This window comes from Elephantulus edwardii, unplaced genomic scaffold (genome assembly GCF_000299155.1).
Source record: "Elephantulus edwardii isolate Elephantulus edwardi_28Jun2011 unplaced genomic scaffold, EleEdw1.0 scaffold00010, whole genome shotgun sequence".
Taxonomy (NCBI): Eukaryota; Metazoa; Chordata; class Mammalia; order Macroscelidea; family Macroscelididae; genus Elephantulus; species Elephantulus edwardii.
In genome coordinates, this window is record NW_006399760.1 from 32,202,975 (window position 1) to 32,227,584 (window position 24,610).

General features: G+C 37.8%; 1 protein-coding gene across 1 annotated transcript in view; it reads right to left on the minus strand.

The window, feature by feature from the left end:
* Positions 1 to 3,816: 3,816 nt before the first annotated feature.
* CCDC148 (coiled-coil domain containing 148) overlaps positions 3,817 to 24,610 on the minus strand; it is a 314,203-nt gene continuing 293,409 nt past the window's right edge. Inside the window, exons 9-11 of the mRNA XM_006880794.1 lie at positions 19,439 to 19,556; positions 11,134 to 11,274; positions 3,817 to 4,095 (exon numbers count right to left, since the gene is read on the minus strand). Coding sequence (XP_006880856.1) covers positions 3,949 to 4,095; positions 11,134 to 11,274; positions 19,439 to 19,556 — 406 coding nt within the window. The 3' untranslated portion in view covers positions 3,817 to 3,948. The remainder of the gene's footprint in view (positions 4,096 to 11,133; positions 11,275 to 19,438; positions 19,557 to 24,610) is intronic.

Below are 24,610 nucleotides of genomic sequence, written 5' to 3' on the forward strand. Positions count from 1 at the left end.
ATATTAGGCTTTAAAAAAAATCATTACTGTAGAAATAATGCAGGCTCACAGTAAACATGAAAATGGTTTAAAACCCATGAGCATAGAGTCAATTTCAATTCATGACGGCCCATGTGTTAGAGTGGAAGTGCTCCATAGGGTTTCATTAACTGTAATCTTTATGGAAGTAGACCATCAGGTTTTTCTTCTGTGCTGGTCCCCATGGGTGGATTCAGATTGCCTATCTTTCCATTATTAGTGGAAAGAAAATAGGAATCTCTACTGCACCACAACCTCCCATTTAATTTTTCCAGTAGTAACCACTGCTGAAAGTTTTTTTATATAACCCTCTAGAAAGACACATTCTCTTTTTACAAAAAGGGAATCATTCTGTATGTACTTTTCCTCCTCTGCTGCTCCCACACTACCCTTCGCGTTAGAACAAACGTTGATGCTCTTTCCTATTAGCCCATGCAACTCTCATATTTCTTGCCTTTAAAAGCCTTATTGAGACCGAAGTCACATATACAACTCACCCACTTAAAATGAGTGATTCGGTGGCTTTTTAGTACATGCACAATGCCATACAGTCATCACCACAATTCTCATTCTTCTTAATGGTTGAAGAGACGTTATATATTGTATCATATTTTTGAAAATGTTTTTGAGTTGAAAAGATATTTGGATATGAAATAAAGGACATATTTAGATTGAGAAAGAAGAGGAGGGGAGTAAATTGTCTAGAAACAGAGTGATGTCTTCCATTTGTCACTCAAACAAATTTTAAGTAACTAGTAGTATTGAGTATACCATGCACTGCTAAGAAAACAGATTCATCCTGGAGAGGGCTAAACCAGGCTGCTCCTTGGAGGCAAGGATTATGAGGCTTCATCTGACATACTTTGGACATACTGTAAAGAGAGACGGGTCCTTGGAGAGGGACATGATGCTTGGGAGGGTGGAGGGATGGCGCAGGAGAGGAAGGCCCTCTTTGAGGTGGATTGATTCAGTGACTGGGGTAATCAGGATGGGAGTATCGGAGACAATGCAATTGGCACAGGACAGAGCAGAGTTTAGGGCTGTTGTACATAGGGTCGCTATGAATCGCAAGCGACTTGACAGCACATAACAACAAACAACAAGTCCATATTGATGTAACAACATGGATGAGAAACTTTTCTTTTTGTATTATCACAATCTTTCCCATGTGTATATAAATTTATGTCTACTGGTGACTTTCCTTTGGTAAATGAATGATTTCTGTTTCCAGGTAAATTTCATTTCATCTTAGTTAGCTTAAGAAGAAAAAGTTAAATAATATTTTCACATTGAGCTTATTTTAAAAGCAACTGAACATTTCTTTGAGCATTTTGTTTTAAATATACTGTGAAGGCAATAATTGCAGATTAATACAATATTTATAAAATGTTTAAAGAAATGTAAGCAAATTGTTTTTGAGACTGTTTATAAATATTAAGAGTTTTCAGCATATGTGGTGCTAAATAATATTGACATGTCTGGGAAATGTGCAAACTAGAAGGGAAATAATGCACCTACTCTTTCCTCATGCTCACTTCCCCACATAAAATAGACTTCCTGGGTTGGCGAGGGGAGTGGGGAGGCACTAGGTGAAATTAGTGACATGAATCAGATTCAAAGTCATTGCTGTGGAGTCAGAATCAACTCCTATGTGGTCCTTCAGCGGAGTTTCCAAAGCTGTAAAGCACATGGGAGGAGATTGCTCATTTTTCTCCCACAGAATACCTCGTGAGCTCAAGCAGCAGAGAGGCACAGCCTTTGAGCTAGCAGCACATTCCCATGGACTACGCCACCAGGCCTTCCTTAAATCAGATTGTTGTTATGAATTGTCAAGTCAGAACTCATGCTTGGCTGACATCTGACACCGCCCCCCCCACACACACACACCCAACCCCCTCCCAACCTTCACCAGAGGACTTTCAGAGGCAGTTAATCAAACAGGAGAAGATTGCCCATCTCTCTCCCTTGAAGCGGCTAGTGGATTTGAACCGCATGCCTTTGGGTTGGCAATGCACCTCCTAAATCACCAGAGTTCTCCTTGAATCACATTGTTGTTAGGCGCCATCTAGATGAATACACATGACTCATAGTGACCCTGTGAGCAACAGAACTCTCCTAGTCTTATCATCCCTACAGACTTGAGCCCACTGCCACAGTTACCATATCAACCCATTTTAGTGAGGGTCTTGCTCCCTTCATTAACCCTCCACCAGGCATAGGTCCTTCTCTAAGAACATACTCAAAGTATGTGGTAGAAAGTGGGAGGGCATCATTAGAATACTAGACTAGAAGGTCAGTGCAAGAGAAGGAAGATCCTGAATGAGATATATTGACACAGTGACTGTGGCAAAGGGGTCAGGTGTGTCAGAGTCACTGAGCATGACTCAGGATAGGTTAAGGTTCAGAGCTGTTGTGTCTCTGAGTTGTAGTTGATTCAATAATACATAACAATGGCGGGGAAGAAGAACAAACTGGGGAGGAGGGTGGAGAGAATGGTGCAGCAATGAAGGAGTGAAAGCCCAGAATCCCTGTGAATGTTCATTGAAACTAATAAAATTTAATAATAATAAAAAAATACATAACAATAATAACCCTTCATATTGACATGGGTGTTGATGCTGAGAGGGGCCTCTGAAGTTAGAGAAAATTCTTGTCACTTCAAGAGAATATGTTCTGATGCAGGAAGGCTTTTGAGGTCAACATCAAGAAAATGATAGTTCCAATAGGGGACAATATGACTTTACCACCAACATAAATGCCACTGTTCACTATTTCCTGGCTCTTGTTAACATTTCCTTCTTCTTCCTATGTGATAATATGATGATGATGATGATGATGAAAAGAGTTTCACTGGAAAGGTATTATAATACATCCTTTAACAGATAAGAATAATTTGTCCATAGTGTTCTTTTGAAAAGGTTTGTTCAGAAGGGCTGGGATTATTGTATTGCTTATTCTCATGATGTTGGGGGCATTAAGACAACATTTCCACCAATTGGCTAGGCCGTTGTCATATGTGTGTGTGTGTGTGACAAATATGTAACACCCACAGATATGTATATACTTCCAGTAACTTCATGGACACAACTCGAGGTGAACAATGAATGGCAGGGAACAACAATATAGCAGAAAAAGGGGTAGAGTCTTCTTATCAATAATAATGGTAATTTTCTATTCTGATTAAATATGTACTTTCTAGAAATAATAAATGCATACTTGATTTTTTAGCTGGAATGTTTCTTTTCTATAAAATTATTTTATGTTTAGTAGGTTATTTGGAACTTTTGAGAGCATTCTAAATATGGTAGACTTTTAAGTAATCCTTCCAAAGAACTATATTATTTTTTCCCCCAAACCCAAACAGATATTCCCATGCTTGAAGTGCAATTTCTAATTTAATCTTAAGGGCTAATTTGCAAAAGGGAATTGTTTGGATGATTGGTTTGCAGTAAACATGGTATATCAAATTGGTTTCTAAATTTAGAGAAAGTTTGAATCTCCTCTTATAATAATCAAGAAATAATAGAAGTATTAATGATAATGAAGCTCCCCTAATTAAAAAGTCAAATTCTGAAATAACAAGCAGAAATGAAGGTTAGCAGGTAGCTGCTACATAATTTATAATTTTCACAAGTGGTTATTTTGAGCTCTTTTCGTGGGTTAACACAACCTCCAAAATATGATTTAATAAATGATAGTATATGCACAAGAGTTAAGTTCTATAATCTTGGGGGAGATTTAATACTATTAAATTTGATGATACAAAAATAATGTCTAAAATGATAATAGTTATTAAACAAAGGCAAAGTTGTTTTAAAAGACATTATGATTTCCATCGTTAATATTTTCTACATTTTTAGAAAATAGAAGTTATTGTTATAATATTCAGTGGAAGATCTTGTTTAAAAATAATGGGTTTGAAGATGAGCTCTAGATTTTAAACACAGTAGACTCCATGTCCTTTCTTGGAGGTTTCTGAGGACTAATTTTTGGCAATATCTCTTTGGCATAAAATGTTTTATGAAGTCCAGCTTCTCGAAGTGCCAACTCAAAGCGAAGTCTAGGGTCAGAAATGATCTGTAGAAATAGAATACACTGTCAACAAATGAAAATTCATTGAACTAATATATGCTCATCATTTAGTTCTGTATTTCTCTAAGCAGTAACATTTTTTTTCTGACAAAGCAGTAGATGACAATAAATTTGTGTGTAGAGATGACTACATTTTTGTCATTTTGCTTAAAAATATACAAAGCTTTCTACCACTTAAAACTTTAAATTTCTTCAGTGAGGAGCTCTGTGGTGTGGTGTGGTGTGCCATCAAATTGGAACCGCTGACCCTCCGTGGGTTTTCAGTGGCACTGGCATGGGAAGAGACTGCCTATCATTCCTCCATTGAGGAGCTGGTGGGTTCAAACCATATTTGAATTAAAATTGAGTGCCTTTGGGATTCCAGCACAGGTTCTTAAACCAAGCCAGAACTCCCTAGTGGCAAGGAATTGCATTACCAATCCAAAGACACAAGGTTTACATCTGCCAGCTTCTCCACGGAAAAAAGATCAGCAATCTCCTTCTGTGCCATTAACTGCCTCTGAAAACCCACTGGAGGGCCAGCTGTGAGTCAGTTGTGACTCAATAGTACTTATCAACATATAACAATATATTACTTCAGTGGTTTCCAATATACAATCCATAAAAAAGTATGTATTTGGTCAAAATATAACAGACTGAAATGAATAAAAGATTAGTTAATAGAAGTTTACTTTCCAATATTGTCACTGATGTATTATTTGTTGATAACTGGAATTGCAAAATATAGAAAATTAGTGGTTAAAGTAAAAAAGTCACCACCTTGTGCATCTGTCTTTAAACAGATGTTTTAATTTCCCCATCAGTTGGCAAAATGTAAATTAAGTTTAAACACATTGCCCCTACTTGAAAAACAAAATCAATAGAACTTTTCTTCCAAGGCCGGATTTCTATTTTGAGCATAACCAGAAAATGCCTCCATCAATCTGATTCTAAGTGGGAATAGACAGATGAGTAGTTCAATTTCTGTTTTTATTTATAGCTGATTGGACCTTATTCCTCTTCCCTTCATTCTATGAATATTAAATGTCTACAAACCCTGTTTGCAATGATAACGTGGCCGCATATGGATTTTAGCTAATGAGGCATTTTATATGAACTTGGAGCCCCTGTTCAGCATATGATAATAAGCTGTTGAAAGAAGTCCTTCCCTCAGGAAACTTTAAATTAATAAGGGCAATAATAATAACAACATATGTGGATAACTACAGATCTGCATTTCTGATGGGTGCTTCAAGAACAGTAAATTTGGAGGTACATCTTCTGGAGTGAGGAGAATGAGGGTGATCTCAGAAAAGGATGAGTATTAGAGCTAGCCTTACAGTTTTAACGATTCTTCTAGAAAGCAGAGATGCTCTGAATTGAGAGTTATTAAGAAAGGTCAGCACATGCATTCTCAGAAGTGAAATAGGCCAATTTAGCATCACAGAAGTTTGAGTAGAGCTCTGGGTACCATTGGGGAACACTGGAGAAGGATGCTTCTAAGATTAAAATTTGAAGCTCAAAGGCATGAAGGTTGTAAGAAGGAGTCTGGGGAACTCCTGAGCATTGCACTTATATTGCATTCTAGTTCTGTAGAATGAAAGTAATGTAATCATTGCAAATGTATGACAAGATTGATCTGGTTGTAAGTTAAGAATGAAGTAGAGTGGCAGGGAGAGAAGAGATGGAGGCAGGGAGAGTGGTAAGGTGTTTACTCCAATTGTCTAGACATGATGTAATAAAGGCCTAAATTTGGTGAATAGCAGGGCTGAAATAACTGTCAGAAATACTGTGTAAGGATGAATAAATAGAACTTGGCAATGGATTAAGAATAATGGCAAGTATGATGTCAAGATTTGTGTCTGAGAAACAACAAGTTTCAGACTTGGACTTGGGTTTCTCCTCTTCACTATCAATATTTTTTTTTGGTCCACTCTCACCTGTGAACTGCTGATTCCCAAATTATCTCTGAGACTGGCCTCTTTCCTCAATTACAGAGTTGTGGGATTTAAAAAAAATAATCAAGACAACACCAAATATTTCCTTATTTCCGTTTTGAACAGATATTATGCAGAATGTAGATCTCCCTCTAATCTATCCTGATCCTCCTTTCCTCACTTTCCCTCTTCCATCAGTTTCTTGTGTGTACTAAATATTGTCAACTAAATATGGCATAAACAAGACAAATTATCTCCCTAATTCTGTTCTTCTTTTTGTATTCTTATATATTCAAGGCAATATTATCTAATGATCATAATTTTCTGAGTTACTACTAAATAGTACCTAATATTCTAGGTAATTGACATTTATTCTCTCTAATCCTCACAAAAAACTTGCAAATAATACCTAAAAGATGAAGAAAATATGAAGATGTTAATAGTGTACACAATAAATAGCAAAGTTCAACAAAGCAGTAAACAATAAAAGCTGGTGAGGTTGTGGAGAGATTAGAACCCTTACTCAATGCTGGTGGGAGTGTAAAATGGTGCAACTACTATGGAAGGTGGTTTGGCGCTTTCTAAAAAAGTTGGAAACAGATTTGATCCAGTAATTCCACTACTGGGAACATACCCTAAAGAAACCAGAAGTGCCACCAAAACAGAAACATGCATACCCATATTTATTGCTGTGTTATTTAAAATAGCAAGGAGATAAAAGCAAACCCAAGGGCTCATCAAAAAGCAAATGGATAGAGAAACTACAGTATAGTCATACAATGGAATATTATGCAGCACTGAAAAAATAATTAACTCATAAAATAAAACATTACACAACATGAGGGATCCTGGAGGACACTATGTTGAGTAAAATCTCTCAATCACAAAATAACAAATACTGCATAGCATCACTGTTATAAAGCCGGTCTCACATGGGGGAGTTGGTTAGGAGAAGAACAGGATATAAGTAGATAGGTAACAAACATTGCATTGGAACAGGTGAAGGAAATAACTGTTTTCATCAAAGAGGACATTTAGATGGCTTACAAGCAATATGAAGAAATGTTCAAAATCCCTAGCTCTAAGACAGATGCAAATTAAAACAGTTATGCTATATAATGTCACCCCAGTAAGAATAGCAACATTTAACAGAACAGCAAGCAACAAATGCTGGCGAGGTTGTGGAGAAACTGAAATCCTTATTCACTGTTGGCGGCAGTGTAAAATGGTGCAATCACTGCGGAAGGCGGTATGGCACTTTTTCAAAACGTTGCAAATAGAGATACCATTTGACCCACTAATTCCACCACCGGGAATATACCCCAAAGAGACCATAACTGACATCCAAGCAGATATATGCACATCCATGTTTATCATGACTTGTTCATAATAGCAAGGAGTTAGAAACAACCTAAGGGTGCACATCAACAAATGAATGGACAGAGAAGCTGTGGTATACTCACACAATGGAATACTACACTGCATTGAAAAATAAGGAACTCATGAAATATTATTCAAATGGGTGATCCTGGAGGACATTATGCTGAGTGAAGTATCTCAGTCATAAAAGGACAAATACTGCATAGTGCCTCTGTTGTAAACCAGGACAGGCATAGGGGTTGGGTGGAGACTGAGAAAGATGGGTTAAATAATGTATACTGCATTGAAACAGATGAGGGAGAAAACTGTTTAAAAGGGAAATGTGATTAGGCATTTTTGTCATGGCGTGAGTCCAGAGCGAAGGCTCCACAGTGAAGTGAACCTGGGGGGAGGGATTGTAAAATAATGAAAGAATTTTTCTTTTACTTTTCCAAGGGGTCGTGGTACTAGGGATATTGTTGCTGATGTTAGATGGATCTTGGCTGAAAGCAGAGAATACCAGAAGAATGTCTATCTGTGTTTCATTGATTATGCAAAGGCATTTGACTGTGTGGATCATAACAAACTGTGCCTGACTCTGAGAAGAATGGGAATCCCAGAACATTTAATTGTGCTAATACGAAACCTATACTTGGAACATGAGGCAGTCGTCAGAACAGAGCAGGGTAACACTGCATGGTTCAAAATTGGGAAGGGTGTACGCCAGGGATGCATCCTGTCTCCATACCTTTTTAACATGTATGCAGAGCAGATTATCCGAGAGGCTGGGCTCTATGAGGAGAATTGTGGCATCAGGATTGGTGGAAGATCTATTAACAATCTGCGTTATGCAGATGACACAACCCTGCTTGCTGAAACTGAGGAGGACTTCATGCACTTGCTGCGAATGGTCAAGGACTGCAGCCTTCAGTATGGACTGAGGCTCAATGTCAAGAAGACAAAGATTCTTGCCACTGGACCAATTGGAAGCATCAGGATGGATGACGAAGAGATTGAGAGTGTTCACAGCTTCAGTTTGCTTGGCTCCACAGTCAACACTCTTGGCACTAGCAGCCAGGAAATAAAAAAGCGTATCGCGGTGGGAAAGTCTGCTGTTAGGCACCTCTCTAAGGTACTCAGGAGCAACAGTGTCTCTCTGGAGACTAAGGTGCGTCTGATACAGGCCATGGTATTTGCAATCGCTTGTTATGCATCAGAGAGTTGGACAATGACTAGGGAGGACAGAAGGAGAGTGGATGCTTTTGAGCTGTGGTGCTGGAGAAGGGTACTGAATGTACCATGGACTGCCAGGAAAACAAACAGATTCATCTTGGAGAGGATTAAACCAAGCTACTCCTTGGAGGCAAGGATTCTGGGGCTTCGTCTGACATACTTTGGACATGTTGCCAGGAGGGACAGGTCCTTGGAGAGGGACATCATGCTTGGGAGGGTGGAGGGACAGCGCAGGAGGGGAAGACCCTCTATGAGATGGATTGATTCGGTGACTGGGGTAATTGGGATGGGTGTGTCAGAGGCGGTGTTGTTGGCGCAGGATAGAGCAGGGTTTAGGGCTGTTGTGCATAGGGTCGCTATGTGTCGGAAACTACTCGATGACGGCACATAACAACAACAACAACAACAGTGTACTGGATGGGGGGGATGGTTGGGAGGGGAGAAAAGTGCAACAATAAATGAATGGAAATCCAAAGTCTCTGTAAATTTTCATTGAATTAATAATAAATTTAAAAAAAGGAAAGAGCTGTTTAAAAGGAAAATGTAATTAGCCATTATATGTATGACAACAGCCCAGAATGAGAGGTACATTGCAAAGAGGACTGGGGGAAGTACAGGGAAGGAGGTAATTGTGCAATAATGAATGAATATTTGAAAAAGTGAACTGGGGAGGGGAAGAAAGGAGGGGGGTAAAATGTGCAACAATGAATGAATGAAAAGCTAACTTTTCTGTAAACTTTTTAAAAAATCACAATTAAAAGAAATACATATAAAAAGAATTACCTTTTTGTTGTTTGCTTGTTGTTTTTGTTGTTTCTTGGGTATTTTTGGTTTTGGGTTTTGTTTTGTTTTGTTTTGTTTTTTTAATCCTCTCACCTTTTCTGGGAGCTTTAGTGCTTAGGGAGTAGTACTCCTTTTCTTTGGGTTACTAAAGGTGTGTCTGTCTGAGGGTTCAACTCCACCAGGTGCTCTGAGGGAGAAAGATGGCCAATTTCCTGCCAAGCAGTTTATAACCTTCAAAAACCCAGTGGAGGGTCAGCCATAAGTGAGTTCTGACTTGACTGTAATGAGTTTGAGAGTTGTTTTTTTTGTTCTCCCTCCTCTTTTTAGTCAGGGATATTCTTGGCCCAAACCTCTACCAAAGCTCAACCATTTTAAGAAGATCTGCTCCATAGCAATTCTTCATTGACAAAACAGAAATCTAATTATATGATTTATCTGCTTAAAAACCTCACCTCAGCTCACAGTAGAAGCATCAAAGGCCTTAGCAAGCAAGACATGCAATGTTTTCCACAGTCTAGTTCTACTTCATGTTTCCCCTCTCATCTCCCAGCTCTCACTCACTGTCATGTTCCTTAAACTGAAGACATGCGCCGCTGAAAGGGGAAAAACTCCTCACACTTCCTCAGCTCAGGTTCCTGAGAAATTTGCAGCTTCAAACTCCAGTTGTAGTAGAAGACTCCTTTACTTTTTTTGGGGAGATAATCTTTGCATTTTTATGCAGCAACATAATTTATAGGATATCTAGTATGCATTCCATAAATATTTGTTAAATCACTCAATGAAATGAATTATTCAATTTTTTATTCATTAACTAAGGATGAGCGCATAATGAAGACACATTAAGTTTCTTTCATAACAGATGAATGACATTTCCTGCTTTTAAAATAATTACCTAAACGTTTGCCTCTCTCCTTAGATTTACAAAACCAACAACTACATTTCCCCTTAATTACAGTGATAGCCATTCTCATCGACCATTCCTCCCCTCTCCTTTTTTTTTTTTTTTTTTAAATTTAGGTTGTTTATTTTTCATTTCAATGAACATCTACAGAGATTTTGGAATTCCATTCATTCATTGTTGCACCCTTCTCCCCGCACAAACCCCTCCCGCCTCCCCCCCCATTTGCTCCTCTCTCCTTTTAATAATAAAAAAAATTTTAGACTCTTATTAGTTCTTGACATAGAATAAATCATAAGTTCTTAGAAATGGTTAAACAACCTCTTAATATTTTTTCCTCTGAAATGTTTTATTTTCTCATTAACTCTGATGCATTATGTTCTGTTCATTTCGGAAAGATTTTCCCTGCTTTGTCCTATATCAGTACCATCAGTCATTTCCTTAATAGGATTTGTTAGGAATTTAAATATAAATTCCTTAATAAAATAGAGATATTTAAATAACAAAACACAATATTAACACCGACATTTCAAATAAAACTTTTCAAAGTTATTAAATTTTAAAAATAATTCTTAATTACAGATTTCAAAACATTTTCTGATAAACTGCTTTAGTCTATGATTATATATCATCAATTTTATATTCATAATTATACACTAATTATGTTTTAAAAAGAAATACACACTAATTACATATTAGCATTTAAAAGTAAAATTTCTATTAATATGTATAGCATAGACACTGAAAGCCATTTATAATCCAAAATACACATTTCTATAATTCTTATTGCTATCATCATGGCCTTGCATAAATCATGTAAATTTCCATAATTACCTGCTGTTCATTGTATGTATTTAATGTGAAGAGTGGCTTTTGAAGAATAAATTCTTCTTCCGTTCCAATTCCCATTCTAGCTTTTGACGCCTTTGTATCTGCCATCATTCTGACAGGATCAAATTGAGCCACAATTGCAACCTGGAAGAAGAGAAAACCTAGTGACTTGGAATAAACCCAGTCATTGCACTGACTCTGACTCCTTCCAACATTCTATCGGGTTTCCAAGGCTGTAAACCATAAGGAAGAACATGGCCTCATCTTTTTCCAGAGGAGTTTAACTGGTGAATTCTAACAACCAACATTTCAAATAGCGGACCTACACTTTACTACTTCAAGAGGATACATGCTACACATTGCTGGGAACAAGCTTAATGTTTAATGATCACTAAAATGAAGAAATTTTACTATCAACAAAACCTAGAGAAAAGGCAGAATGAGTGTTAATGCCAGGCCAGTCCTATAGATCCACAAGGTAGTTTTGGTGGTTTTAAAGGGAAATAAACTATTAAAAGGTCTTCATGTGTAATGATTTGCTATTGATTGAGTAATTAAAATTATGATTAATTCTTTATAAAACGTACCTTCCTGATACAAAGTCAGAGTCTACTAATAAAAGTCTCATTACCAACTAATTGAAACAAACTGATAGCTTACCCTCCATTGGGTTTTCAGAGGTTATAAATCTAATGGGAGGAGATTGTCCAGTTTCTCTTGTGGATTAGCTGGTAGATTTGAACCACCTGCCTCTGGGTTGGCAGTGTAACTCCTTACCTGCTAGGTCACCAACCAGACCTCCATTAAGCCATTGTTGTTGTTAGATGTCATTGAGTCGAGTATGACTCATAGCCACCCTCTGAACAAAAGATCTGAACCCTGTTCTATCCTGTGCCATCCTCATACTTTCTGACACAAAAGACCCGATTGCAGTAGTCACTGTATCAATCCACATGGTCAGGGGTCTTACTCTCCTTCGCTGACCCTCCACCCTCCCTACCATCATGTTCTTCTCCAAGGAATAACTCCTCTTAGCAATATGACCAAACTATGTGAGGCAAAGATACATCATTTATGCCTCTAAAGACCACTCCAGCTGCACCTTCTCCAAGACATATTTGTTCTTTTTGACCATCTATGGGATATTCAGTACTCTAGTCCAACACCACAGCTCATTATTTTACAATAAGGGTCTCATACAGTGTTTGTCTTTATGGGACTGAGTTAGTTCGCTCAGCAAATGCTCTCCAGTTCCTCCCAAGCAAGTTAGGTAGTAATTTACCATTGCTCCTGCATGCTACATAGTATTCCATCATGTGAATCTACCACAATTTCTAAATCTATTGGATTGTGGTTGGACATGTGGGCTGTTTCCATGTTCTTGCAATGGTGAATAATACTACTATGAACATTGATGTACAAATCTCCATTTGTGCCTCAGTTCTCATTTCCTCAGGTTATATTCCAGCAGTGGAATAGCTGGGACATATGGAAATTATATGTTCAGCTTTTTGAGGAAGCACTAAACTGTCTTCCAGAGTTCTTCCCACCCAAAACATATAACAGTTCCTGTCTTGCCACTTCCTTTCCAACATTTATTACTTCCTTCCCTACTAAACTTTGCCACTGTTCCAGGAGTAAGATGGTATTTCATTGTGGTTTTGGTTTGTATCTCTCTTATTGCCAGTGATTTTGAGAATTTCTTCATGTGTTTCTCAGCCACTTGAATATCTTCCTCAGTGCAGTCTTTCTTTCCATGTCTTTCTCCCCTTTGTAATTATGTTATCAGCCTTTTTCTTGTGGAGGTGCTGCAGGAGTCCAAAATAGTATTGGAAATGTTTTTTCCCCGTCAGTAGGTTTCTTTTTACTCTGTTGGGAAAAGTTTTTGATGCACACAGGGCTTTAATGTTTAGAAGGCCCAACTGATCACTTCTGTCCTCACTTGATTGTGCATTTCTGGCTGTATTTGGCAGTCTCTTTATACCATACACTAGATTTTCTAAGCTTGATCCCAGTTTGTCTCTGATGAATGTTACAGTTTCGAGCTTTATTCCCAGGTTTCTGATCCACTTTGAGTTCATTTTTATGTATAGTGTGAGATGTGGATCCTGATGCAGCTTTCTGTGGGTAGCAGTTCAGTTATGCCAGCATCATTGGTTGACAAGGTTGTCATTTCCCCATTTGATAGGTTTTATTTCCTTGTCAAATATCAGTTGACCATAGATAGCTGGCTCTATTTCTCGGTTCTCAATTCTGTTCCATTGGTCTACTGCCTGTCATTATACCAGTACCATGCTGTTTTGGTTATTACCACCGTGTAGTAGGTTTTGAAGGCAGGGAGTACTATTCCTCTCACTTCATTTTTGTTTTTCAGAAGTGCTTTGCTTATTCAGGGACTCTTTTCTCTCCAAATAAACTTGACAACTTCCCTTTCAATCTCCTTGGAAAATGAATTTGGTATCTGTAGTGGGATTGTGTTGAACATGTAGATTGCTTTTGGTAGAATTCATTTTCACAATATTGAGTCTTCCTATCTGTGAACAGTTTCCCATTTATGGAAGTCTTACATTGTGTCTTGAAGAAATGTTCTGTAGTTTTCTTTGTATAGGTCTTTCCAGTTTCTAGTTGGGTTCACTCCTAAGTATCTCAATTTGTGGTTGGCTATTGTAAATTGTATTACTTTCTTGGTTTCTTTCTCTGAGTTCCCTTTGTTACTGTTAGAGGAATTGATTTTTTTCTCTTTGTTGAAGTTTATTTGATATTTGCATGCTTTTGGAAGACTTTAAAGAGCTATTCCAAGTAATTGTATATATTATAAAATTATAGAGATTAAAAATGTTTTATATTCAGATTCCAGGAATAATATTTGAAGCCTTTCTTTCTCTAAATTATTCTCTTTGCTGCTCTCTAATGGAACTGTTCTTTGATGTGGAGTTGGAACTTACTTGTAGCTGACCCTCCAGTGGGTTTTCTCCCTCAGAGTTTGCCTTTGGGTAGCCACACACCTCTTTATCTTATATTATTAGCTTCTAAAAAAATTGTTACTTGAGCAAAATGAAAAAATAACTTTGTTGTATTTTATGAATCAGCTCTACTTGTTTCATGGTCTCATGCCTTGATTTTGATCTTCATTATTAACCTTTGCATTGGCAGTGCAGTTCCTCACCACTAAGCCACCAAATATTCAGTATTATTTTTACAAAGATTTAGTACTTCTCCTCTTAAAGAGTTGGCCATTTTCCTTTATCATGGAAAGTATTCACTTTTTACATATGCTCACTTTCCGGCAGTGACCACTGCAGCCGTAAAACCTTCAGCCCTCTCCGATTCCACCTTCCGTCAAGCGCTGAAGCAAGGCGGAGTAGAAGCGAGACTGTCAAAGAAGGGGGTGAAGCACCAACAGAGGAATTGATTTTTTTTATATTAATCTTACATCCTAACACTCTACTAAATTCTTCTACTAGCTCTAACTAACAGGTTTTTCGTTGAGTCCTGCGGATGGTGCAGGATAGAATAGAGTTCAGATCTTTTGTTCATAGTGTCATTATGGGTTGTACTCAACTCAATGACACCTACAACAACCTCCACCACCTTGGGGTTTTCTGTGTACACTATCATAATCACCTGCAAATATTGATAGTTTAACCATCTCTTTTCCAATCTGGATACCTTCTATTTTTTTTCTCTTGCTATATTGCCCTAGCAAGTACTTCCAGTACAATATTGAAAAGAAAGACGAAATCAATAGGACAAAAGAGATTAGTGGGACATTGGGGAAAAGGATTAGGTAAGGTGCAGTGGATGCTTAAGGAAACAGGGAGATAGAAGTAATAGATTAATAGTAACCACAAAAAACACAGATAATCATATGACCTACTATACCAGAAATTAAAAAGGTGAGGAGAAACAGGGATACAAGGAAGATCTATTAATACCACTATCATTCAAATACATGCACCAGCAACCAGAACCAAAGAGGAGGAAATAGATGATTTCTACTAACTTTTGTAGTTGGATATTGATTGAACATACAACCAAGATGTTTTTATAATACTTGGTGACTGAAATGTGAGATTTGGGAACCAGGAAGAATGATCAGTAGTCAGAGAACCTGGACTTGGTGACATAAATGAAGCTGGAGATAGAATAATAGAATTCTACACAATCAATGATTTATTCATTGCAAATACCTTTTAAAAGAAACACAAGTGGCAATGACGCACATAGACTTTAACTGATAGCCTACACAGGAATAAGATTGATTACTTATGTGGAAAGAATCATTGGAGAAGCTCAATATCAGCATTGAAAACTAGGCCAGGTACTGATTGTGGAACAGACCATCAACTACTTATAGGCATTTTCAAGCTGAAGCTAAAGAAAATTATATCAAATCCACAAGAACCAAAATTTGACCTTGAGTCTATCTCACCTAATTTTAAAAGCCATCTTTATAACAGTAAAACCATCTCCTGAGCACTAATGAGCAAAGACCAGGTGAGCTATGGGAGGATATCAAGAATATAATCCATGAAGAATGCAAAAGGCCATTACAAAAACAGAGTAGTAAGAAAAGACTGAGAAGGATGTTAGAAGAGACTCTGAATATTGCACTAGAGTGCAAAGAAGCCAAAGCAGAGGGAAGAAATCAAGAAGTTAAGGAGCTTAACAGAAAATTTCAAAAGGCAACATGGGAAAACAAAGCAAAGTATTGCAATGATGGGGGGGGGGGTGAAGGAAAAAGGGAAAGATCTGGTGTGAAAAATAATGCATTTTAACTTTGTAAATAAACCAGTATAAAATAAAATTTAAAAACAAACAACCCCCCAAAATAAAGTATTGCAATGAAATGTGCAAAAAACAAAACAAAAACACAAATCAACAAACGTTGGAAATCAAAAGGGATAAACTTGCTCAGCATTTCTTAAGTTGAAGGAAATAAAGAACAAATTAAAACCTTGAGTTGCAATAGTTAAGGATGCTATGGGCAGAATATTGAATGATCCAGGAAGCAGAAAAAGAAGATGGAAGGAGTACACAGAGTCAGCATACCAGAAAGAACTGGCTGACAAAGAAGAATTCATGAAACAGCATATGATCAAGAGGTAATGGTGATGAAGGAGGAAGTTTAAACTGCTCTGAAGGAATTGGCAAAAAACAAGGTCCCAGGAACTGGACATGCTCACCAGGTTGTGCCAAGAAATCTGGAGGATAACTACCAGGCTAACTGAAGATTATCCATAAAATGACTGGAACTGAACATCGATAGAGAACTGCCAGATGTGCAAGTTGGCTTTAGGAGAGGCCATGGCACTAGGACATATAATGTCCCATGTTATGACAATGTGAGATGGATTAGATGGATCTTGGTGAAAAGCAGAGCGTACCAGAGGAATGTCAATCTGTATTTTATTAACTGTGCAGAGCACTGTGACTATGTGGATCACAACAAATTGTGGCTAACTCTGAGAAGTGTAGGAATCCCAGAACACCTAATTGTGCTCATGAGAAATCTATACTTGGACCAGGACGCAGTAGTCAAAATAGAGCACGGAAACACGTCATGATGCAATATCAGGAAAAAACAATGTGTCAGGGATCCATCCTGTCATCAAACCTTTTCAATCTATATGTGAAAAAGATCATTCAGGAGGCTGAACTTTTTGAGGACAAATGTGGCATCAGAATTAGAGGCAGACTCATCAACAACCTGCACTATGCAGATGACACAACCTTGATGGCTAAAACTAAAGAGGACCTGAAGCGTTTGCTGCAGAAGGTCAAGGACTATAATGTGGAATATGGATTGAAGCCTAACATCAAGAAAGCAATGATTCTCAGTACTAGGCCAACTGGCCTCTCCACAAGAGATGGAGAAGGAAGAGATTGAGATTGTTAACAGTTTGAACTTGCTTGATTCCACAATCAACACCCTTAGCACCAGCAGTCAGGAAATCAAAAGATTAATTGCATTGTGTAAATCGGCTGTCAAGAACCTCTCTAAAGTGCTAAAGAGCAATGATGTCAGTCTGGAGACTAAAGTGTGCCTGATGTAGGCCATGTTCTTCACAATTACTTGCTATGCACCAGACAGCTGGACAATGATTAAAGATTTTAGAAGAATTGAAGCCTTTGAGTTGTGGTGCCGGAGAAAAATATTGAACATACCATGGGTTGTCAACCCAGAAAAAAAACAGATCTGTTCTGGAGAGGATGAAATCTAGGTGCTCCCTGGAGGCAAGAATACTGAAGCTCTCTTTCACATACTTGGGGCATGCATGTTGCCAGGACGGACAAGTCCTTGTAAAAGGATATCATTTTTGGAAGTTTGGAGAAACAGAAGAAGACCCTGAATAATAGGGATTGACACAGTAACTGAAGTAATAGCGGTAAGTGTGTCAGAGACATTGAGACTGGCTAAGGATAGGGCAGAGTTCAGAGCTATTGTGCACAAGGGTAGTATGAGTTGTGAGTGACTCAATGACACATAACAAAAACAACAACATATAAAACACAATATACAGAATGATTGAATAATACAAAATGCACTTAAATGAAACAATGTCTACAAATGATTATGTAAAAGTGAATGGTGATATAAATAAATTAAGTTGTTGTTGTTATGTACTATCAAGTTGGAAGGACTCATAAGTTGACCCTCCAGCAAGTTTTCAGAGGCAATAAATCTCATGGCAGGAAATTGTCCATCTTTCTTCCATGGAACTGCTGATGGATTTTAACCACATGCCTTTGGGCTAACAGCACAACTCTTTCTCACTAAGCCACCTGAGCTGCCTAAATAAAAAACAGATTAAGAAAAAGAATGTGTTTAGTACCAGTGGCATTATGTTTTGTCCTCGAAGGACAATACCTGAAATATTTGCTAATTACTGAATAATTTAAATATGATGTACCTTGCATGATTAAGACTTGAATTTATATGCTTTGAATTTACTTCTAGAATCTATTTCACTGGTGATGATTAAGAATACAACAATGTAATATAGTCTGTGGATATCTACTTCATGGATTCTATGTTATTTAACTAGGTTTCCTTGGTTTGACTCCATTCTGACATTTATACATTTTGTAACTTTAGGGAAAGTATATAATTTTGTTGCTTTCTCTATTTCCTCTTTCTTGAGGTGGGAACACCAAAGGTACTAGCACCACAGGGATCTCTGGTGGTGTAATCCACAGCAGTTAGGGGGCCGATCCGAAAGACCATGCATCCGTCATAGCTTGAATCCACCGGCAGGTTCTTGGGTGAAAGATGGGCAATCTCCTGTTACAGCTTTGAAAACCTAATAGAGGCTCAGCTATTAGTTGATTGTGACTCAACATCAGCGACTTGAGTTATATTGAGCACCACGGCATTGTTGTGAACATTACAGGAGTTAAGGCCTAAAACCATTTAGAATAAGGTTTTCACTCAACAAATCCTCAAAAACCATGAATCTGTATAAACATATAAGGAAGAGAAACTTATGATGTCTCTATTTTCAAGATAAGGAAATGAATCTTTGGAAGGTGAAGTAAAAGATCCATGCTTCTTCTACCAATGAGCAGAAGTACCAGGGGGTGTCAGGTCTGAAGGGTACCAGAGACCCAGTTCTCATCAACCATGCCATGCGCTCCATGGTCATAGAAAGGAAACCAGTCATTTTCCAGGAGCTGAGAAATCATCTCCACGAAGACTTCACAGCTAGGGCATTGACACAATCACTTACAGGCTTTAAAATGGAAATACCACCAAGTAAGACTATTTTCTCACATTTTCCAAGTTCACAAATTGCTACTTTGCCATCTCCTTTCTAAGTTTGTCTGCTTTTAGCAGACAAAGCAATGGGATGCGCTTCTATCTCTATAAAAATGGTTATTTAAAAAAAAAAATAAAGGTTTCTAACATGTTTGTTCACTGGGCTAGTTCCAAGGAGAGGCTTCTGCTCTAAAGAGGATTATGTTGCTGGCACTCTAAGTTTCTGGACAATAAAATCCTTCAGTAGGTGGAGAGTTTCACTGTTGTAAATGGATACCACTTGACTAATAAACTAGAGGTGATATGGAAGTACTTAAATCTTGGGAGAGCTTTTTAAAAGGTGCTGATAAAATTCTTTTAATATACAGAGAACCTGGAAATGTCTGAAACATAAATCTAATTGCTCCAACGAGTGAAGATCACTGTCCCCATTTGGAAGAGTTATAGTCTATATGGCAAAGGCCAGGAGCTGAGCCCTAGAAATAATGTTATTAAATACATTTGGAAATATTTCTAAACCACCCATGAAATTGTAGAAATTAAAAACACCTGTTTCCTGAGGGCTTCCAGCCGCCTCTGTCTCTCCCTGTCTTCAAGGGCTTCTTGAAGGGTCACTTCTTTTTTCTCCATCAAACGCTTTTCCAGTAATTCTTGTCTATATTTAACCCTTAAAGAGATAACCAGGAGGAGAGCTGTGAAAACATAATAATCTTGGAAATGGCATAAGTAGAAGAATAACTTTAGATGGTATCTCAGAGATGACATCACCCTTATATTTTCTTAAATAGTTTGGCATTGACATTTTACATCCAAACCACAGAAGATGTTAATTTAAAATGCAATTTACATTAATCCCTAGAACAACCAGAAAACTGCATGTCACAGGGCAGAAAGGGTGATGTTCAGTACACCTCTTTACTAACTGCAATGATTTTGTTAACTGTCAAACTTTCTGTTGTCCTTCATCACTTTCACCAACCCACCTCCGGGGGACAGCCTTCTCCTAAGTGGATTATTGTAGGTAGCATTTTTCTGCAGAGAATTTATAAGAAAATCAGAATTGTTAAAAATAGCTATATTATTTACTAGTTATAACTATTTTTGCAAAGAATTAAATAATGTATTTTGTTTTTTTAAACTAAAATACTATAATATTGTTGATGTTAGGTGCCATTAAGTGGACGTATAGTGATCCTATGAACAACAGGTCTGAAACCTGTCCCATCTTATGCCATAACTGATCATCTTTGACATTCTTGAGCCCATTGCTACAGTCACTGTGTCAATTCACTTCATTGAAGGTCTTCCCCTCTTTCACCAACCCTCCATTTTCCCAAGCATGATGTCTCTTTATAAGGGATAGCCTCTTTTCACCACTTGCCCAAAGTATGTGAGATGAAATGTAGTCATCCTTGCTTCTAAGCAGGACTCCGGTTGGACTTTGTCCAAGACATACCTGTTTGTTCTTTTGACATTCGTTAGACATTCAGCACTCTTCTCCAATTCAAAGGCATGAATCCTTCTCCTATCCTTAATTTATCATCCAGCTCTCAGAGGCATAACTAGTGATTGAAAGACCATCGCCTAAATGAGGCACACCTGAGATTTATACTAACACTGCTCTTTAGTATTTTGGAGAGGTCCCTGACAGTGGGCTTGCCCAGTGCACTACATCTCCTAATCTCCTGACTGTTGGTGCCAAAAGTGTTGATCGCAGATCAAAATGCGAGGAAATCATTAGCAATTTCCATGTTTTCTCTATATATCATAATGCTGCTTATTGGTTCAGTGGTGAGCATTTTTGTCTTCTTCATGTTGAAATGCAATCCCTATTGAAGACTATAGTCTTTATACTACAATATTATTTACTGCTTTTATAGTATAGAATGTAATACAATCAATACATTTGGTACCAGCAGTCAGGAGATCAGGATACACACTGCACTGGGAAAGTCTGTAGTCAGGGACGTCTCCAAATTATTGAGGAGTAATGATGTCAGTTTAAGGACTAAAGTGTGTTTGATCCAGGCCCTGGTCTTTTCAATCATTTGCTATGCATCTGAGAGCTGGAGAATGAATAAAGATGACAGAAAATTGGTGCCTTTGAACTGTTGGTGTTGGAGAAGAATACTGAATATCCCATTGACTGACAAAAGAACAAACAGATATGTCTTGGAGATGGTGCAGCCAGAGTGTTCCTTGATGATGAAGATGATAAAGCTTCATCTCATATAGTGTGGGCACAATGCTAGGAAAAGTTATTCTTTGGAAAGGGACATCATTCTTGGAAAGATGGAGGGATGGTGAAGGAAAGGAAGGTCCTCAACTGAGTGGATTGACATAATGACTGCAGCAATGGGCTTGAGATGTCAGAGATTGTGAGGATGGCACAGGATAGGACAGGTTTCAGATCTGTTTTCATTAGGTTGCTATGAGTCGTACTCGACTCAACGGCATCTAAGAAAACCAACATAATAGTAGTTTACTATATCACAGTCTACACTACTATTATAGTATAAATACTTTAATAGTACACTGAAATGATCTCAGTTGCTAGAATTTAAACTAACCTTTGCATCATCACTCATTTTGTCAGAATGTGTTTCATGTGTGCATGTGTGCATATTAAGAAAAAAATTGCACTTTGACATCTGTAGATGGCAGCAAAAACATGACTTTTTCTTCAAATTATGTTTTTGCCTCTGAAATCAGCAAGTCTGAAATGGGACACTTTTAAAGAACCAGTGAAATATCTCAAGCTTATTTGACACGCTTCTATCATTTGTTTTTAATAGACACCCTTACCATTTTCTCACCTTTTTAAAAATTGAATTATAAAGATGGCATTTGTCTTATCAACAGAGAAAGTACTTGGGTTCTTATAAAAGTATTGTTGTTGTTGTTGCTGTTAGACACCATCAGTTCAGTTCTGAGTCCCAGTGCAACAGAGTGAATCCTTGCCTGGTGCTTGGTCATACAGTCACTGATGTGTTCAGCCTATCGCACCCACCATGTCAAACATTTCTCTGAAAGCCTTTCGCTTTTCCGCTCATTGTCTACTTTACCAAACATGTCCTTTTCCTAGGACTAGCTCTTCCTGATAACATGCTCAAAGTCTCACCAACTTTGCTTCTGAGGAGCATTTTGGTTGTACTTCTTTTGAGACAGATTTATTTGTTCTTTTTGGCAGTCTATGAATTATTCAATGCTCCCCACCAATATTACAATTCAAAGATACTGATTCTTCTGTGGCTTTCCTTGTTCATTGTCCAACCTTCACATGCCTCTGAGAAAACTGAAAATATTAGTACTTGTAAAAGTAGCAGGCCACTGCTTTCATTTTCATTCCTTGATGTTTCAGACCCACCTTTGTTTGAGATGTCACAAATGCTCCTTGCATTCAATGTGTGCACCTGCATTTCTTAAGGACGTAACTTCACTGTTTTTATTGCATGCTACTGAGTCCAATTTATAATGATTCTATATTACAGACTAGAACTAACTGCCCCATAAGAATTTCTAGGCTGATTGCCAGGTCTCCCATCCTACACAGAGTATCTCTTGGGGACTGTTCACCTTTCAGCTAGGAACTGAGCATTGACCATTGTGACCTGAAGGCTCCTCAAATCTTCACTGCTGTTATTAGGCACCTATGACTCATAGAGACCCTATCTATGTACAACTAATGGAACTCTGCTTGATCTTGTAACACCTTCACAATCTCCACTGTGCTAAGTCTACTGTTGCAGTCATTATGTCAATCTATCTCTTTGAAGGTCTTCCTCTCTTTCACTGACTCTCTACTTTTCCAAGGCCATTTCTATTCTCTATTCTAATTTCCTGGGTGTTAAATGCATACATTCATTAGTGTCAAGGCCTCAAATCAGTTCTTAATATGGTTTTTAAATTCAGGTGAAATAGAGTCAAGGTCAAATTTTGGTTCTGATAGATTTAAGTTTCTTTAACTTTAGTTTGAATATGTATATGAGTAGTTAATGGTCTCTTTCACAATCAGCACATGGCCTAGTTTCCACTGCTAATATTGAGTTTCTCCAATGATCTTTCCCCTCCATAGTTGCAATTCATCTGATTTCTGTGCAGACCATCAGGTGAGGTCCATGTATATAGTTACCATTTATGTTTCTTTTAAAAGGTATTTGCGATTAAGAAATTGAATGTACAAAATTCTATCATTCTATCCCTAGCCTCATTTCTGTCTCCAGGTCCATGTTTTCCAACTACTGATCCTTCTTTCTCTTTCCCAACTTTTGCATTCCAGTCACCCATTATTAATAAATCATTTGGTTGCATGTTTGATCAATTTCTGACTGTAGAAGTTGGTAGAAATCATTCATTTCCTTCTCTTTGGCTCTGATTGTTGGCACATATATTTGAATAGTAATGAAAGTCACTAAAAAATTGTATATGTATACCATATACACATTATATTTCAAGATTGATCTAGAAATGATATTTTTATTATTATTATTATTAATTTTAGTGAAAATTTACAGAGATTTTGGATTTCCATTCATTGTTGCACTTTTCTACCTGCCCAACCTTCCCCTCCCAGTTCATTCTTCTCTTTGGAAAGTAAAAGAAAAATTCTTTGTTATACAATCCCTCCCCCCAAGTGCAGTCCACTATGCAACCTTCGATCTAGACTCCTGTCATGACAATAATGCCTAATCAAAAATCCCTTTTAAACAGTTTTCTCCTTCATCTGTTTCAAGAAATGATATTTTTAATAATGAAAGCAACCCTGTTTTTCTTACTTTTTCATCTCTGCCTTAGTGGATTATACATAATTAATTCAAAATGTCCCACGCCAATCCATCTCATTTTACCAATACCTCATTATGTCAATATTTATGTGTTCCATTTCTTTCCAAACTATGTCCAATTTTTCTACATTCATGCTTCTCACATTCTATGTTCCAATCATCATTTGGGAGGCTGGGCTTTATGAGGATGAATGTGACATAAGGATTGGAGGAAGACTCATCAACAACCTACGATATACAGATCACACAACTGTGCTTGCAGAAACTAAGGAGGACTTGAAGTGCTTGCTGCAGAAGGTCAAGGACTGTAGTCCGCAATCTGGACTGAAGAAGACAGATTCTCACCACTGGGCTAATTGGCAGCACCATGATAGATGGAGACATAATTTCAGCTTGCTTGGCTCCACTCCAACACTCTTGGCACCAGCAGTCAGGAGATCAAAAGACAAATTGCACTGGGAAAATCTGCAGTCAGGGACCTCTCCAGAGTATTGAGAAGCAAAGATGTCAGTCTAGAAACTAAGACGTGCGTGATTTAGGCCATGGTCTTTGCAATTATTTGTTATGCCTCAGAGAGCTGGACAATGACGAAGGATGACAGAGAAGAATAAATGTCTTTGTGTTTGGGTGCCGGAAAAGAGCCTTGAACAAACCATGGACCATCAAGAGAACAAACAGGTCTATCATGGAGAGAGTGAAACTTAGTTTCTTCTTGGAGGCTAAGATTTTGAAGCTCTGTCTCACAAACTTTGGGCATGTGGCCAGTAGAGACAGGTATTTGGTGAAGGACATCATGTTCAAAAGAGTGGAGTGACAGCACAGGAAGGGAAGACCCAGATGAAATTAATTAATACAGTAACTGAGGTATCAGGGGTAGGTGTGTTGGAGTCAATGACACTGGCTCAGGCAGGGTAGGCTTCAGAACTGTTGTGCAGAG